The sequence below is a fragment of the Convolutriloba macropyga genome, chromosome 9 (genome assembly GCF_964194025.1).
Source record: "Convolutriloba macropyga chromosome 9, txConMacr16.3, whole genome shotgun sequence".
Classification (NCBI taxonomy): Eukaryota; Metazoa; Xenacoelomorpha; order Acoela; family Convolutidae; genus Convolutriloba; species Convolutriloba macropyga.
Genome location: NC_134476.1, coordinates 17,023,318 through 17,043,158, shown reverse-complemented (window position 1 = coordinate 17,043,158; position 19,841 = coordinate 17,023,318). Strand labels below are relative to the sequence as shown.

General features: G+C 40.0%; 2 protein-coding genes across 2 annotated transcripts; both read left to right on the top strand.

Moving 5' to 3' along the window:
• Positions 1 to 12,202: 12,202 nt before the first annotated feature.
• On the top strand, positions 12,203 to 12,715 carry LOC142346139 (uncharacterized). Its single transcript, XM_075398646.1, has one exon. It carries the CDS (start codon positions 12,203 to 12,205, stop codon positions 12,713 to 12,715), a length of 513 nt encoding a protein of 170 aa, XP_075254761.1.
• Positions 12,716 to 12,827: 112 nt separating this feature from the next.
• Positions 12,828 to 13,697, top strand: LOC142346138 (uncharacterized). Its single transcript, XM_075398645.1, has one exon. It carries the CDS (start codon positions 12,828 to 12,830, stop codon positions 13,695 to 13,697), a length of 870 nt encoding a protein of 289 aa, XP_075254760.1.
• Positions 13,698 to 19,841: the final 6,144 nt, after the last annotated feature.

Sequence of the window (19,841 nt, the reverse complement as noted above, 5' to 3'; positions counted from 1 at the left end):
ACAGCCCGCAAGTCAGCAGAAGAAATTCATTTTCAATGTGTGAAGAAACAGAACAGATGAACCCGGACTTGACGAACTTGTTCAACAGTTCTGGAGTATTGAAGCAGATGGCATTCAGGAGGACCGTGAACAAATTTACACAAAGCCAGAAGAACAGTTTCTTGATATTTTGAAGAACTCCATCAATCACAATGGTGACATATATGAAATCAAACTGCTTTGATTTCCGTGAACAAGTTTACACAAAGCCAGAAGAACTGTTTCCGTGAACAAGTTTACACAAAGCCAGAAGAACAGTTTCTTGATATTTTGAAGAACTCGATCAATCAGTTTGATTTCATATATCTCACCATTGTGATTGATGGAGTTCTTCAAAATATCAAGAAACTGTTCTTCTGGCTTTGTGTAAACTTGTTCACGGTCCTCCTGAATGCCATCTGCTTCAATACTCCAGAACTGTTGAACAAGTTCGTCAAGTCCGGGTTCATATGTTCTGTTTCTTGACACATTGAAAATGAATTTCTTCTGCTGACTTGAAAACTAAACTTGGTTGGACCCTCGCTGGTGAATATGAGATTTGTATCTCAGCCACCACTCAACAGCCCGCAAGTCAGCAGAAGAAATTCATTTTCAATGTGTCAAGAAACAGAACAGATGAACCCGGACTTGACGAACTTGTTCAACAGTTCTGGAGTATTGAAGCAGATGGCATTCAGGAGGACCGTGAACAAGTTTACACAAAGCCAGAAGAACAGTTTCTTGATATTTTGAAGAACTCCATCAATCACAATGGTGAGATATATGAAATCAAACTGCCCTGGAAATCAGAGATAAAGTTGGAAAACAACTTCTATTCTGCACTGAACCAAGTCCAAAGCCTCAACACACGCCTTCAGCGTAAACCTTCGTTGCAAGAAAAATACAATAAGACTCTCTTGACAGACCTCGAGAAAAACTATGTCAAACCGGTGGAAATGCAAGGTCCCCATCCAGACAGAATTTGGTACCTGCCACACCATCCTGTGGAAAATATCAATAAGCCCGGAAAAGTCCGCCGAGTTGCAAATGCCGCATCAAAATTCCGCGGCCAATCGCTTAATTCAAACCTTCTTACCAGACCAGATCTCCTTAATAACTTTTTAGTTGTCCCTATGAGATTTCGAGAACATCCCGTGGCGGTCCTTGCGGACATCGAAAGCATGTTTATGCAAATCGCCATCCATCTGTTTGATCAACCTGCTCTTCAACTTCTCTGGTTAGCAGACAATAAGATACAACAGTACCAATTTACCAGACTCATCTTTGGAGCAAATTGCTCGCCTTCGTGCGCAATATACGTTCTTAACCATTGTGCCAAAGAGAAAAGTCAACAGTTCCCAGAAGACCTCAAAGCCGTCAGCAAGCACTTTTACATGGATGACTACATCCAATCACATGCAACAGAAGAAGACGCTTGTTAGGCAGTTCTTGAAACAAAACATTGTCTGCAAACAGATGGATTTCGACTCACAAAATTTGTTTCAAACAGCTCTCTAGTTCTAAACCAAATCCCTCCAGAAGACAAAGACAACCAGACAGATGTTGTTAGAGTTCTTGGTGTTAAATGGAATCTTGAGAAAGACTGCTTTCTTATGAAACCTCTCACTAATATCCCAAAAGATGCCTCAGCATACACTCAACGTAAGATCTTTAGTCTTGTCTCCTCGATCTTCGACCCAATAGGGGTAATGTCGGCATCAACGATCCGTTTCAAAATAGTTCTTCGAGAACTGTGAAAACTTGGGAAAAAATGGGACGAACAAATTGCCCCTCAAGTAGTTAAACCACTTCAAAAGAATTTGGACTTATAATTTTCTTCACCAGACGTGACATTGAACAGAACTCTGAATAAGAGTTGCCATTCACCAGAAAGTGAAAATGAAATCCATATGTTTGTCGACGCCTCAGCTGTAGCAGTTGCAGCCGTTGCATACTTGAAAAAAGTTCCTAACTTATGCACTGATGTTGAAATTTGTTACTTAATAGGCAAATGCAAAGTTGCCCCAATTAAACAAATCAGCATACCCAAAATAGAGTTGGAAGCCGCAGTCATCGGAGTATGCCTTCTTTCAACCATCATGAAAGAGTCATCTTTTCACATTACTCGCTCTACAATCTGGACAGATAGTCAAGTAGTACTTGATTGGTTATCGACAACCAAGAAGCAACCTGCCTTTGTTGCGAATCGCCTCAAAGAAATCCTTGCATCAACTGGTGCTTACCAATGGAAACACGTTACCAACAAAGAAAATTCAGCTGACCACGGGACTCGTGGTCTGAATCCAGACGAAATTCCAGCCAAGTGGCTAACAGCGCCAGCATTTCTTTCCACAAGACGGCTCACCGCTCCAGAAAACTCTTCAAAGCATGTGTTAGCGACGCATGAATTTTTACGCAATTTGTCGGAGCAAATAATCGAAACGACACGGTTCTCAACTTGGAACAAGTTGCTCCTGACTTTAGCAACAGTCTCCAATTTTGTCTTTCGGACCAAAAAGCAAAGGCCTAAAGATCAGCAGTATATAACAGAAGACGTCACTCTTGCAAGAAATCGGCTGATCAAAATGTCGCAGCAAAATTTCTTCTTCTCAACAATCCAAGCCCTGGAACGTGGTTCCAGGATAGATTCAAAGTGCAAAATCTGTTCGCTCAACCCAATGTTTGACAACAATGGAATACTTCGGTCATGCGGAAGATTGCAATTTGCGCCAGATAACCTCGAATTCGAGAAATTTCCGATTATACTGCACGCAAGAGACAAGATAGCGAGACTCTATATAGAGCATGCACACAACATTTGCGTTCACCAAGGAACAGAGCCAATGAAAATTTTTGTGCAGCAAAGATACCACATCATTGAACTCAGAAAAACATTTTTGAGCATAAAGTACAGATGTTTTCTCTGCAGACGATTTGCAGCTCAAAACATTCAACCCGTCATGGCTCCCCTGCCTGCCTGCCGTTTCCCGACTTACTCTACCCAGTATCCTTTCGCGAACAGCGGAGTCGACTTTTTTGGACCCTTTTATATAGAAGATGCCAAAGGACAGATTGAAAAACACTACGGCCTCATCTTCACTTGCCTGGTTACTAGGTGTGCCCATCTAGAAGCTTGTCCCGATCTCAACACTGACACTTTTTTAAACGCCTATCGACGTTTTGTAAGTCGCAGATGCCAGCCAACAACAATGCTCAGCGACAATGGCAAGACATTTATTGGTGCATCTGAGGAACTAAAAAGATCTGTGAAACGTCTCGACAACGACAAAATCTACAAAGCAATGGCAGCAACAAACACAACCTGGAAGTTCAATCCTCACTATGGACCTCAATTTGGCGGTATTTGGGAGCACTTGATCCAGACCGCGAAACGCACTCTATTGATCATTCTAGGCTCCAGAAGACTGTCGCTTGATGTGTTCAGGACAATTTTTGTCGAGACCGAAGCTATATTGAACTCCAGACCACTAACGATTGTCGCTGACATTCCAGAAAATGAAATCACTCTCACGCCAAACCATTTTCTGATCAACAGACCATTCAACTCTCTCCCACCAGGAAAGTTCGACAGCCATGAACCCGCCAAGTCTTGGAAGAATGTTCAGCAAATGGTCAACCATTTCTGGAAACGACTCGTCAAGGAGTATCTTCCAACTCAGTTAAAGAGGTCCAAATGGAGCGATAGTGACCAAACACCACTCAGAGTAAACGACATCGTTTGGATTCTGAAAGATATGACTCCACGTGGAATTTGGCCCATTGGACGTGTTCTCGAAGTCTACCCTGGACGAGATGGACAACACCGTGTGGTGAAGGTGAAAACGGCTGGCCGCACCTACGTTCGCCCGGTCTCCGCCCTCGCACGCGTTTTGGCTGATTAGCCCAATTTTTTCTTGGCCTTTTTTCGAAACGGTTTTCTAGGCAACTTGGGTTACACCCAATTCGACGATCTGGTCAAACGTCTGTGATGTGTTAGTTGGCCTCCTTTTTCCCCTGGAGCATGTCGTGCAACAATCAAGACAGAAGTAAAACTTGTCCTTATCGCAACCAAAACGAGTTGGTTGTTCCCGCAGCTTAAAACTGATAAAAAAATTTAACACACTAAACTGCCTAGAACAATGTAATTGAATCCTTATCTACATTCTCTTACAGAGGAAAATAGTCGCAAAGCAATGCCGGATTTCAACCATAGTTAAAATAATGGTCTACTGGGCGAATCAGGAATGATTCTACATCGTGATGAACTTGGACAGCCTTTACTTTGGACATGAAGTTCTTCTTTGCTAAAAAGTTACAGAAAAAGCCGACTCTCAGAGTTTGGTGGCGGTTTATACGAGCGATTATACAAACCTTATTGTCAAAATAATTTTTTATTCAGTTTCCACTAAATTGAAATCTTTCAATAAATCGTTGTTGGACCAACCCAGGTGAGAGGTCGAAACTATGAAAAGACTCATAAAGTCGACATTGGGGTAGTTTCTCTACGTTAAATACACGGTCGACTCCCTTAGTAAGATTTTTTAGAAAAGAAATTTTGTCCCTGGCCAAAAGTTTTTGCCAACTGAAGAAAAACCATTAACACTTGCAACAACATTATATGCAAAAACGCATCAGTTAAAACCCCAGGTCGACCAGTGCCATATCGGTCGACTTAAAGTAGTTCATGACCTTATCGGTCGACCTAAAGTTGAGCATGACCATTAGGTTCGACCTAAAGCCGACCAAGACTATTAGGGTCGACCCTAAATCTTTTCATACCCAACATTGGTCGACCACGGTCTTTTTATACCCGATATTGGTCGACCACGGTCTTTTCATAATTCGACATCTCAACTGGGGCATTTAACTTCGAAAATACTGGAAACTAGAAGAACAGGTTTTAAGGAAAGAAAAACAATCTTATCGAAATTTGGCACTAAAGCGGAACAAAAAGACCTCTTTGTCAATACGCCAAAGCATACCTGTGCCTTTTAGTGATAAAACTTATGAAGAACGAATCAGTAAACACGCTAACAAAAGCTGAAAATTGAGAAATCTTGAGAAAATTCATCATCATAAAGTTACTGATGATGCCAGCTACAGTTCTTCAATCAACTCCATTGGGTCTTGTTGACTGCGATTACGTCTTCTTCCATAAAAGCCACAACAACCACAGTCATGCAGCCGAAGAAATTTCAATCCAGATCAACGGCATAGCTGAAAGATCGAACCTCTTTAACAACACCCAACAATATTCCTGTTGAACAGCAAAACTCTTAACGGAAATGTCGAAAGCAGAGGAAAGGTCCCAACAAATCAAACGTCGACGGTCATCATGCGCAATTAGTGGAACCAAGATTTCCAACAACTCAATATAATGACAATCTGACCTATTTTCCGCTAATTTTGTTCGGTATAAATCAACCTCAGTATCGTCGAAAAGGGAGAAAATTTAAAGAAAAACAACGTGACATTGCGGCGAAAGCACTAACACCCAAAGCCTCAACTCTAGGATTGGTGAGTTTTCTCCCACCCCTCCAATTGCAACGCATACAGACACATAATAAAAAAAATTAAGGTCAACTTGACTTAATTGAGTTAAGGTAAACCGTTGTAAACGGTCCGTAACCGTTTAGCCCCCCAATCCTTCCCCTTGTTATATTTAGTTCAAATTTTTTGAGTTCATATTCATAATCGCTGTAAAAGTCATATCTCTAACTTTGAATTTTCATGACTTTCAATGCCAAACCTTTTCACTCATTATCATAAATGAGTTTCATCGTAACTTTGATCGTAAATGCGGGTAAAAACCACACCATTGTAAGCTATTTTTTAACAAGCATACAAGCTCACAGAAGAACATACAGCAAAATAAACTCTTGAAAATCAGTCGTTGTCTCTGAAAGCGGATCAGACTAAAGAAAAGATACCAAATTCTGGCGCATCCTCGGTTTTAAAACCGAAACATCGACTCACAAGACAGAGACAACTTAAAATATCTGAGTAGTAGTTTTTCACTAAAATTTTAAAAAATCCAACCACCTAGCTGAAATAAACGTGCTATAGATTTTTTCATCTGATATTTTTAGCACTTCAAATTTATAGGCTGTCAGGCTTTCTAAGTAGGTTACAGTTCGATTACCCTCCCCCTGCATCGTTAATGGCACTCCGAACATTATGATGCAATCCGCTCAATGCAGTTCTCTAGTCCATGCGGCTAGAGGTCCCACATTTGCTAATAAGATTGACTGGGGCATGAGCGGATGAGGCTGCGGGTTCTCTTTTGAACCAACGCATAGGCTTACGACGGGGATAGTCGAACATATACATAGTTAGCAAAGCCTGATCTTTCTTAGATTATAGCACGTTCTAGCTCAGCTAAAACTCTCTGACCCTAAGTCTAGCGAAAAAGCATTAAAAAATTCAGGGTTCGATTCAAACCTTCTTACATTCAAACAGATAATATAGCTGATTCTGATTTATAGTTTTGCACCAGCTGACACTCAAGTGCAAAAGTTTTTGTTTCTAGGCACAAAATTTTCTAAAAGGTAAAACAGTATCCTCCCCAGGTTAGGGCGTTTCTCTGCAACCGTGATCAGACGAAACCCTCCCCACAACGCAAAGCGTACATAAAATACTTTCATAAACAGCATTCAAGCAAGATTTGATAAAACATAAGACAACCAAATCATTGTTAGCTGTCCACAACAGCAACATAAATAGCATTCAAGTTGTTGTAGATACAAAAAAACGATCACTACGCGTTCTAACAACATTTTAAGTGCTAACTATAAGTGCTGTGACTCATAACACTCAGAGTGCAATAAAGTGTTTTGTGAATGTCATCGTGCAACCATAAACTAAGTAACAATTAACCAATGAGACAAACCAAAGCCATATCAAGCAAAACCAAAACAAAGCCAACCTCCAAAGCTCAACTCATGCAACTCTTGAAGTTCAAAGTCATTGAGTGGGAAGCAGCACAAGACCTACTCGACGAACAAATGCAACAAACAGAAGCAGCAGCAGACCTCCAAGAGCTCGTTGACGAATTTCGACTGCAAAAAGCGGAGCTTGATCGCATGTGTAACGAGCTCATAAAACAACAGTTGACAAAGAAGAGCTCGACACTGTTGCTGCAGATTCTGCACGGAGAAATTGCAAATGGCTGAGAATCAAACAAAAAATCAGTTTGCTTCATGGGTCAAACCGTCAAAAGTTTATCTCTTTCGACACCTCCTCGGAAGAACCCAACAAACTACGGAGCAAGGTTGTTGTTTCAAGAACCAGACGTAAACAACCAAGCGGAATGAGACGTAAAACGCCAACGCAAAATGCGGGTGAAAACGCTGAGAGCTGGGATGAGGTGTTTCGTTCTGATGACCATGATTGTGTACCGTCCAAAAACAGTCATCGTGATCTTCAAAAAAGGGAGTAATGTAGCAAAAAATAACGCTTAGAAACCAAAAGACAACAGTGAGATACAGGAGCATCGCAGCCTCAGTGAAGATGCGAAACAGGTTCAGAGTTGCCCGATTTTTGATGTGAATGTCCCAAATCAAAGTTTTGATACCCTCAATTTTTCAAGCGCTCAACCAACCATCAGACACTGTGTACTGGAATTCCGGTACAACACCTGGATTTCAACTTCGAGCAATGCCTGACAATTTCACTCAACCGTTTGCAGACAATAACTATCCACGTGATCAGCAAGAGGCACGTCATTTGTTCGGTAGTCAAATGGATCACGCATTCCCCAAGACAAACAAAATGATGAACGCTCTCAACGGAGAGATTATTCGCCACTTAAATTTCATGCCACAGCAGGGTTCTGAGCAACAGTTCCCACAAAGACCCCCCCCAATTCTGAGTGTACCAATCATCAAGTGATGATGATTGGTACACTCAGTCTACCTCAGTACACTCAGTCTACCAAAAATTAGTCTTGACCATTTCTCAAGCATCAATGGTACAGCTTTTTCAAGTCAACCATTCACGACAATCCAGCTCTTTCAACTGTTCAGAAAATGACATACTTGCAAAACTCAGTAACTCACAAAGCAAAAGATTTCATCTTTGGTTATTCTTACAACGGAGACTTCTCTGAGGAGGCACTTCAGGAACTTATCAGAATGTTTGGAAAGCCGCAGCATGTTGTGAGTGCGTACCTCACACAACTTGAACAATGGCCGAAGACCAGAATGGATGATCCCAGCAGCTTTGTAAGTTTTGCGTCCTTCCTCAGACGTTTGATAAAGACCTTTCGACTTCACCATTTTGAATCGGACCTAAAGGCTTCTGCGGTAGTTAAAGTTGCCAAGGAAAAGTTGACAACACCAATGACGATTCGCTGGAATCAACATGTAAGGAGCATGAGAAGGAAGCAACCCAATTTGGCTAATTTTTCAGATTGGATAAGCACATATGCAGAGGCTTGCGAGGATGTTTCTCCACAAAGACCACAGAGAACAATCCGGTTTGAACGGCTTTCCCAAGGCCAGAAAAACTCCAACATGATTTATCAAACCAGCTTAAGTTGTCAACTATTCTCTGGGGATCACAACCTTGGTCGTTGCAAAGAATACCTGAGCAAGTCTGTAGCTGACCGTCAGCAATTGGTGAGGCATCACAACTTTTGTGTCAATTGTTTGAAGAGATATGAGTGTGGATTCTGTAAATCAAAATTCGATGTCTTGTAGAAGGATGCAATGGGTTTCATCATTCAACTCTCCGTCGAGACGACTTCAGGACTTCGCAGAGAAGTGATTTCCAAGCAACGAGTAAAGGGGGATTTAAATCCGGGAACAACCCGGTGCAGTCAAACTACGGTAGAAACTTCAGCCATACAACGTCTCAGCTTTCGTCAACAATCAGTAACACGCCAAATACCAGCAACAGAAGGGGAGACAATCAAAACAATTTCAACCCTCGTAATCCAACCTATGGAAACAACAGCTCAAATCAAACTGTCAATCAGCAGCACAGCAATCCTCAGCAATCTAATGACAAAAGTAACACCAACATTCAATCAGTGACCAGCAACGAACTGAATGATGATTCATCAAGACTTCCACGGGTGCAAAAGCACACTTGCAGCAGAAATCGTGAACCCACATGGATCAGAGCTTTTATACAACTACAGGCAATACCAGTCACGCTCTTCTATAAAGACTTCAACATAGATACTTATGCACTTTTGGACAGTGGAAGTGATAATACAGAGATCACAAAAAACATTGCAGATGCTCTTCGAATTTGAGTCCCCAAAGATTTAGAACTACCCGAAAAGAAATGTTGAATAGGCTTTGTAGAGACCATGATCGTCTGGCAGAAATCAATCTCCCACAATTTCGTGACAACAAAATTGGAATACTCATAGAAGCTGATGCTTTTCTGGCTACTGTTCCAAGACACTTCACTACCTGTAAACCAGGAACACCCTACGGAGTCACCACAATGTTAGGATGGACTCTGACGGGCCCTGTGCCACAAGAGCACTTTCAACCAAACAATAAAGGAAGCAGCAACTACAACATCAACCTTTTCAACCATCTCAAGCGATGTAGTGACGACCCGGACGAAAATCTTCTCCATCTTTTTTGCACCTTTGAAGGTGTCAACTTTAATCAGGGTTCTACAAAAGGACACAATGATGAGGACCAGAAGGTACTAAAGACTTTGGCAGAGACCACAAATCACAACGGGGAAATATATGAGATTGGTCTCCCTTGGCGTGAAAAAGTCACACTGCCCAACAACAACTTCATGGCAAGGGTTCAGTGGCACGCCTTGCAGAAGCGATTAGAGAGAGACCACCAACTGAAACAGAGATATATGGCCACTATCTTTGATGATATGGATAAGGGATACGTAGTAGCTGTTCCGAACCAGGATTGCAAAGAACATTCGGTATCTACTGCATCATCCCGTCATCAACAAGCAAAAAAACGGATAACATAAGACGAGTGACAAATGCAGCCTCAAAATAAAAAGGGGTTTCTTTGAACAATGCACACACTGCTAACGGGAGCGGACCTTTTGCGCAATCTACATGGACTTCTTCTACGGTTTCGTCAGTAAGAGATTGCAGTAACAGCAGACATAGAGGCTATGTTCATCATGTTGGAAGCAAAGAAGAAGACCAAGATTCTCTCCGTTTTTAGTGGAGCGACAATGATGAGGAGAGGACATCCAAATACCAACGACTCATTTTTGGAGCAACTTGTTCACCCGCCTGGGCAATTTTTGTGCGCCAACGATAACAGACAAGAGCATCCAAAAATATTTGACTCAATCACAAAACAATTCTACATGGATGACTTCATTCAAACATTCGCAACAGAAGGAGATACAATCAAAACAATTTCAACCCTCGTAATCCAACCTATGGAAACAACAGCTCACATCAAACTGTCAATCAGCAGCACAGCAATCCTCAGCAATCTGATGACAAAAGTAACACCAACTTTCAATCAGTGACCAGCAACGAACTGAATGATGATTCATCAAAAATTCCACGGGTGCAAAAGCACACTTGCAGCAGAAATCGGGAACCCAGATGGATCAGAGCTTTTATTCAACTACAGGCAATACCAGTCACGCTCTTCTACAAAGACTTCAACATAAAGACTTATGCACTTTTGGACAGTGGAAGTGATAATACACAGATCACACAAAACATTGCTGATGCTCTTCGAATTCGAGTCCCCAAAGATTTAGAACTACCTCTAGCTTCGCTGAATGGGGAGCACATGGTGACAACAGCTGATGTCATGATCGGAATTGGTTCGCTTCGCAGCTCAAAACCGAAGACAAGTCTTTCAGTGTACGCAACCTCCATCGAGCAGATCCAGATGCCTACTGTCCCCGCAGAAATGTTGAATAGGCTTTGTAGAGACCATGATCATCTGGCAGAAATCAATTTCCCACAAATTCGTGACAACAAAATTGGAATACTCATAGAAGCGGATGCTTTTCTGGCTACTGTTCCAAGACACTTCACTACCGGCAAACCAGGAACATCCTACGGAGTCACCACAATGTTAGGATGGACTCTGACAGGCCCTGTGCCACAAGAGCACTTTCAACCAAACAATAAAGGAAGCAGCAACCACAACATCACTCTTTTCAACCATCTCAAGCGAGGTAGTGACGACCCGGACGAAAATCTTCTCCATCTTTTTTGGACCTTTGAAGGTGTCAACTTTAATCAGGGTTCTACAAAAGGACACAATGATGAGGACCAGAAGGTACTAAAGACTTTGGTAGAGACCACACATCACAACGGGGAAATATATGAGATTGGTCTCCCTTGGCGTGAAAAAGTCACACTGCCCAACAACAACTTCATGGCAAGGGTTCAGTGGCACGCCTTGCAGAGGCGATTAGAGAGAGACAACCAACTGAAACAGAGATCTATGGCCACTATCTTTGATGATATGGATAAGGATACGTAGCAGCTGTTCCGAACCAGGATTGCAAAGAACATTCGGTATCTACTGCATCATCCCGTCATCAACAAGCAAAAAACGGATAAGATAAGACGAGTGACAAATGCAGCCTCAAAATACAAAGGGGTTTCTTTGAACGATGCACTTCTAACGGGAGCGGACCTTTTGTGCAATCTATATGGACTTCTTCTACGGTTTCGTCAGTATGCGGTTGCAGTAGCAGCAGACATAGAGGCTATGTTCATCATGTTGGAATCAAAAAAGAAGACCAAGATTCTCTCCGTTTTTTGTGGAGCGACAATGATGAGGAGAGGGAAGAGGACATCCAGATACTAATGACTCATTTTTGGAGCAACTTGTTCTCCCGCCTGCGCAATTTTTGTTCTGCAAAAGTGCGCCAACGATAACAGACAAGAACATCCAAAAATTTTTGACTCAATCACAAAACAATTCTACATGGATGACTTCATTCAAACATTCGCAACAGAGGAAGAGGCAGCAAATACAGCGACTGAGCTGAAACATGTTCTCAAAACAGGGGGATTCAACCTCACCAAGTGTCTCACCAATAACCCTGCTGTGCTGGAAAGGATTCCTGAGGAAGACAGAATTGGAGTTCTAAAGTTGCAAAGGTTACTTGGTCAAACATGGAAACCTCAATCCGATCAACTTCTTTTGCGAAACCCCAACTGAGCTATGAAAAAGAGAATATCACACAGAGAAAGCTTCTCTCAATGACTGCTTCTTTGTTTGATCCCATTGTAATAATCTCGCCTTTTGCAATTCGACTGAGATGCATCTTGCAAAAAGTCATCAAGCAAGGACGCAATTGGGATCAGCTGCTATCAAAGGAACATTACCACGAAATTCAACAATGGATGGAAGACTTACAGAATATGCCTCCAATTCCAATCCCCAGATCTCTAGTTCCGAACGACGATGGAACTCACGAGTTGCACACCTTCACAGACGCTTCACTTTCAGCAGTATCAGCAGTGGTGTACCTGAGGACAATCTCCGCTGACGGCTTAATAGCTACGCACTACGTCATCAGCAAATACAGGGGGGCACCAATCAAACAGTTGAGCTCGAATTTGGAGCTCGAAGCAGCTACATTGGGAGCAGAACTAACAAGCATCTGTGAGACCGAGAACAGATGTGAGGAGCAAAAAATTTTGGACCGACAGCACAGCAGTACTCAACTGGATCAAATCAAAGGATCGACAGAAGATGTACATCGCAAATAGGCTCAACAGAATTGCTGAGATCTCAAACAGAGATGATTGGCGACACGTACCAGGAAAAACGAACCCAGTTGATCATGGTACCAGAGGTCTAGCTCCATGCGATCTTCAAAAAATGTGGATAGCAGCACCTTCTTTCTTGATCAAGCCTGAGAGCGAGTGGAAATTCTCCGTTGACAAACCAGCTCAAAGATACGCCACTCAAGTTGATGACAAGACCAGTGAAAAACCGTTGGTAGACCCAAACAGATTTCCAAATTGGCCTATACTCATTGGCACACATAGGACAGTGCTTGAAGCAGTACGCGTACTGAAGAGGTCGATCAAACGCGACTTACCTTGCGACTTGGACGACTTCGCGGCTGACGAAAACAAGGTTCGAACCTTTCTCTTGAGGATATCTCATTCCACACACTTCAAGAACACAGTTTCTCGACTTCAAAGCGGACTACTCCTAGACAGGAAGGACCAGCTATTACCATATACACCCTTTCTGGATAGCGGCGGACTTCTTAGGGTTGAGGGACGAATTCAGAAATCTGGATTGCCTTTTCAGAGCCAACATCCGGTGATACACCACAGCAAGTGCAGAGTTGCCAAACTGCATATCGAAAAAGCACATCACGACTGCGGGCATCATGGATTTGAACATATTTGTGCACATATCCAAGCAACGTTCATGATAGTTGGAATCCACAGAGCTCTAAGAGCTTTAGGGAAGTACTGCTTCATCTGCAGGCGCTTGCGAGTAGACAATGTCAGACCGAAGAAGGCTCCTCTACCAAATTTTTGGTTTTTGGAGCACGCCAAACTCTACCCATTTAGGAATACTGGAATGGACATGTTCGGTATTTTTCACCTTGAAAAATCCAGAAACCGGACAGAACTCAACTATGTCTGCATGTTTACATGCTTGTTCACACGAGCAGTACACTTGGAAGTTTGTGATGACCTCTCCACTGACTTTCTACTAATGGCTATTTGACGTTTTGTATCCTGACGAGGAAACTCTGATGTCATTATTTCGGACAACGGAAAAACTTTGTTGGAGCTAACCCGGCAATGAAACTCAATTTTAAGGAAGATTACAAACCAGACAATAACTACATGCGTATCCAGCTGGAGCAACAGAACATCCAGTGGGCGTTCAACCAACCTCTGGCACCGCATTTCGGAGGGGTTTGGGAACGACTTATCCGGTCGGCTAAACGAAGCCTACTTGTTGTCCTGTGAAGCCGCCGACTTATTTTTCAGTCTTCCATACAGTCGTAGCGGAGGCAGAAGGAATTCTTAACTCACGCCCACTGACGCATGTTGGGAGCACTTTGATCGACGAGGAACCATTAACACCGAATCATTTCCTGATGAGAAGACGCCACTTCTGCCTAAAACCTCTGGCAAACTACAGAACCAGGTTTTCAATTAAAGACTTTAGGGAGTCACAGACCCTGTTAGACCACTATTGGTCTGGTCTTCTCAAAGAGTTTGTACCGGAACTTAACAGACGGACAAAATGGCAGCAAGCCAACGCTGAACTCAAGGAAGACGATGTTGTTTAGCTCTACAAAGATTATAAATCGCGAGGAATTTGGCCCATTGGTTGGATCGTCAAAGCACATGTGAGTAGAGATGGAGTGGCAAGTAGCTTCGACATCAAGACCAGTACTGGCAAACTGCAACGCCCGCAGTGAGATTGGGTAAAGTGTTTGAAACTGACGATGATTCTTCTTCTTCGTTGTCCGCGTTCTCGTTCTCCTTCAATCATGTCAAACTGATGCATAAAACTCACTCAAGCGGAAACTTTGGAAGCAGTAAATTTGATTATCAGATGTCAATTATTTTGCCTTTTTCTGATAATTTAATTTGTTAAGTTTTGTTGTTGCGTGCCGGAGTGTAAACGGTCCATAACCGTTTAGCCCCCCAATCCTTCCCCTTGTTATTTAAATCAAATTTATTGAGTTCATATTCATAATGGCTGTAAAAGTCATATCTCTAACTTTGAATTTTCATGACTTTCAATGCCAAACCTTTTCATTCATTATCAAACATGAGTTTCATCGTGCCACACTTAACTTTGATCGTACTTGCGGGTATAAACCACACCTTTGTAAGCTATTATTTAACAATCATACGAGCTTAAACAAGAACACACAGCAAAATAAACTCATGAAAATAAGTCGTTGTCTCTGAAAGCGAATCAGACTAAAGAAAATTAACAACCGTTATTAAGGTTAAGTTATGTTAACGTTTACCTGAACTTTAGCTTAACTTTAAGTTAAAATTACTTTAAATTTCTTTAACTTTCTTTTAAAACGTTCTGCAGTAAAATTATCAAAACAGTTAGGCTTGCACAATAAAAACGAAGATCCAGTGACCCGAACTTTTTCTTCGAGGCGAAAATCGTAAATGGTCAAATTTTTCAGCCTTCCCATCCATTAAAAAACTTTATATAGCAGAAGGGTACTCCTACTGACAGTAACTCCAGGCTAAAGTACAAAAAAATTGTGTTCAAAATTGTTCTTGATTTAAATCAAAGTTTCTCTCGAGTCTCAATTTTACCATCGATAACGTATTTGAAAGACTCCTTTCACGAAAAATTGACAAATGATCGACTTAATATATCATTCTGACCACGATGAAAACGAATAGCATGGTCAGCACTTAAAAAGGTTAAAAAAATAACTTCCAGTGCCTCTCAATTTTTCAAAATTATTTAAAAATATTTTTCTCTTTTGAGTTTAGACGTTTCACTGACTAAAGTCACGAAAAATTTTACCGGAAAAGATCAGGTTGTTTTGCCTTACCTGACCGTTACCTTAACCCACCTTAATCTTTCTTAAATTTACCCCCATTTCGTTAGTTTATACCTTAAATTTTCCTGAACAATTAAGAGGGCAACACCTCATTTCTTAAATGAACAAATCTTTACTTATTTTTAAAACACTATGTTTTTACCTCAACTAAAATTAGTTACCTTAAAAATTAAGGTTAAATGAAGGTATTTTTCAGGCGTTTTAACCTGAAACCTTAAGGTGTTTTCTGCAAACTTTTAAGGTAATTTCCAATAATTTTGCCTTAAGTGTTCAGGTGTTTCTCAGGTAAATTCAAGGCAAGTTTGGTAAAAATTGAGGTGTTGCCAATTTAATTTTTCAAGTAACTTTTAGGTAAATTTAAGATATGTTAAGGTAAGTTCAGGTAAAGCAGAACTACCTGAACGTTTCAGATAAGGTAAGGTGTTTTCCAGTTAAATTTATACGAGTTTTGTTAGTGTGTATCTCATCAAGTTCATCCTTTATTTTGCTCAAACTTCAATTTTTAAGTAGCAGATGTGATACATAATACTATACCTATCTCTATCTCCAACTCTTCCGACTGAAGCTTAACCCTACTTAACTGTGCTACCCTATTAAAAAAACACTGAATTCCGATCCACATCAACGAGTACAATTGATATTAGTCCGGCAGTGTAATTATTTAAATGGATTTATTATTTCCATATTATAACAGAAAACTTGAGTTAAATTCAAATTATGTCGCATATATCAAAATAAAAAATAATTAAATTTATAAAGTCAACCCAACCAGTAAACAGTAGATCTAATTCATTTTCCAAATTTAAAGTCACGCCATGTTGAACAAGTAAACTTCCACAAAAAAGGGTTCCTTTTGTAAGCTGAGGAGAAGAAAGTTCTAAGTTGCCAATTTATTTGTCGTGTTTGATTTTAATTTCGCTGGGTAGTTCATTCCAATCTAGTATCGCTAATCTAACAAACGAGTTTTGCCTTTTGATAGAGAACAACTTTTGGTTTCAGAACAGTTTTTTTGTCCTTATAGACTCATGAAGGTTCCAGGTGATTAAAGGACGTCCCGATGTTGGTGAAAAAGCAGGTTGTAACTGTTTTTTATTTTCCAAAAGTTTTGTAATCTTTTTGTTTTTAAAAAGAGTTTTACGGGTTGTATATTCCGACTGCCTTTAATATCTTGAACAGATTCAAATTTCTGTCTAAAAAAGGTTGCTCGTAATGACCAGTTAAGCTGTTTCTCAAGAGACTTTATTAAATTTTGCTCAATTTAGTGAATGATAACCGCTGAGTAGTGCAAGTGACTTAATACTAGGGCATTTAGGACAAGTATCAACAGTTTATGTGGAATTGATTTTCTAAGAGCATAAATTGTTTTTATTCCTCGGGCCATTTTTCGTAAGATATGTTCCACTTCCTCTTGAAACGTTATGTTGCTTTCTATGTGAACCCCTAAGTATTTTACTTCACGTTTCTCGTTTATTGGAATTGAATCTAAAATTATCTGTTCACTGAAATCTTTTCTTTTGCTCTTACCAAATATCATGAATTTAGTTTTAGAGGTATTAAATGTGAGGTGATGTTCATGAAAAAATCGAATAAGTTTGTTTGCCTTTTGCTCTAACTTGATTTCCCTTTTGTCAATGGAGGTATCAATGGTTAAAATAACGGTTTCGTCAGCATATTGTATGAAATCAGTTTCATTGTCAACTCTTGTTGCCATGTCATTAATGTACAGATTAAATAGGAGCGGACCAAGTACTGTTCCTTGTGGTACACCTCTATGAAGCATTAGTTTATCTGATATGCAGTCTTGTAGTACAACGGATTGGCGGCGGTTTGTAACGAAACTTCTTAAGAGATTTTTTGAGTTCTCATCAAAACCTATGTTGCCTGACTTGATATTCAAAATTTCATAATTGATAGAATCAAAAGCTTTTGATAGGTCAAGAAATGCTGCTGTGACAAAAATGTTAATGTCAGTTTTGTTTCTGATGAATTCTGTGCAAAATAAAAGGGAATCGATGGTAGAAAACTTTTTCCTAAAACCATGCTGATTTTTACTTAGTAATTTGATGTCGTGAAGGTACTGACAAGTTTGATCCCTCAAGATGGTTTCAATGATCTTAGAAAGGCATGGGTTAATGGAAATTGGGCGATAGTTATTAGGTTCCTCAGGGTCATCTTTCTTGTATAGTGGTACAACATGTGCTCGTTTAAGCTCATTGGGGAAGCAAGATAATTTGATGCAGTAGTTCACAAGGAAATTTAAATTAGGAACAATGACAGAGCTTGAGTCTATAATAGCCCATGCAGGAATGTTTGATGGTCCAATCAGTCTATTTCTCCCCAGTGCCCTAATTGCGTCATGACAGTCTTTTTCCGTTACATAGTGAAAGCTAAAAGTTTTTTGTTTAGGATTGCCTGTCCCAGAAGTCTGTAGTGGATGCTGAGGGCCTTGGAATTTCCCAAGTGTAGAGAAACGATAGTTCAACAAGTTAGCAAATTTTTTGTTTGGGTTACATAATCACCAAATACATTTCTCAAACTGTAGATTCTGGGTTTTGTTTTTTCAGAGTTTCTTACTTCATTTATCAGCATCCACTTTTTTCTGTCACTTTCTGCTGCTTCAATATGATTTCTATGAAATCTGTTGAAATTGTTGTCATTATTAATACGAAACTGGTTTTTTAGATCAATGAAATTTTCATAGTCTTTATCATTCAAAAACCTATCTCGATCGACCATCAGTTGTCTTGATTTTCTAGTTAACCATTTGTCTGTTAATGTAAAAAAACTGTTGTCAATTCGGATAAAACATTTTTTAAGTGGAGCTTTTTTCGAAAGTGCTGTCGTAAAATTTTCAGTGAAAACTTGTAGCATTGAATCCAAGTTGTTCTGAACATATATTTTTTGCCAGTTTTGTTGTTCTAGGCAGTGTTTAAAATCAAGTGCATTATAGTTCTTTTTATCGAAAATTTTTCTCTGGACTGGTACCTTTAGTTTCAACATGAAGACCTAATAGACTTAGAGTAGCAAAGTGGTCACTTTTTACTATGCTATCACAAATTATAGTGTCGTTTATAGTTGAACAGTCAGTAATAATGTAATCAATAAGGCTTTTGGTATTGTTTCCCCGGTTTAAACGAGTAGGAATGGTTTGGTTCTTTATATGTAAATCATAAGGAAGTATTACTGTTTCAAGCCTAGATCTTTCCAAGGTATCTAAATAGGTATTGTTATAGTCGCCCAGAAGTAATATCTTTCCGTTTTTCGTAATTGCATTATCAATGTTAATTGCAAGTTGGTCCAAAAAATCAGTGCTGTTTTGTTTATTGGGGTTATAAGTAACATTCATTAGTAAGGATGGACAAGTTGGTATTTTCAATGAGACCCATACGCTCTCAAAATTTCCCGTAAAAAGATTCAAGTCATTACGAATTTTTGGAGAAAAAACCTTTTGAACAAGAATCATAACTCCACCACATTTTTTCGTTTTCGTTCCGGCAGGCGAAATACGGTCAGATCTGAAATAACAGTATCTTTCGTTTTCAGGATTGAAAACGTTCATATCATCAAACTCACAAAGCCATGTTTCTGTGAAACAAAACAAAAAATGCAGTTAGGACCAAGATCGTGCACTAGCGTGCGTAGTTGTTCTTCCTTGCTAAGAATGCTTTGTACATTTAGATGATAAATTTTTGTTTCCGACTCTCTTCTTAGAGTCATTTTGATAGACTCATTGTATGTTAAAACAGGTCCTGGGTTTGTTTCCATCTCACCAGCCCTTAGGAGTAGCGTTAAGCTAATCAGAAAAAAATATAATAATAATTTTACATCCTACAAATAAAAACCCTGTTTGTGGAAGGTACTTAAAAGCTTTTCCAAAGCCTTCGTCGGAAGTTTTTGTTTTGCTATGTAATGTAATTGCCACTGTTGACGCTGGAATTCTTGAGGCCAACAGTAGCAAAACTAAATAAAAACATTTTGATTGTTGGGTTGACGAAAAGAAGATGTTCAATGTCATTTTTCTTAAACAATTGCAACAACAGTTCTCTAAATCATCAGGATTACAAATTATCAATTTATTGGAATGGGGGTCTTTGATAGGATTGGGCATAATAGTTAGAAGCACCTTTATAGTTTAGTGCGGAGTATCTTTAATTCACAGGCTGATAACTATTGTTATAATCGATAAATTATTTCTGTTTCTTTGGGGGTAGTTGTATGGTTTATTTCGATAATTAGATCTGTAGGCATTTTGAGGACTTCTATTAATTAGGCTTTTGTTTTGACGGATTCCTTTGGGACAGATTCTACCATTAGAT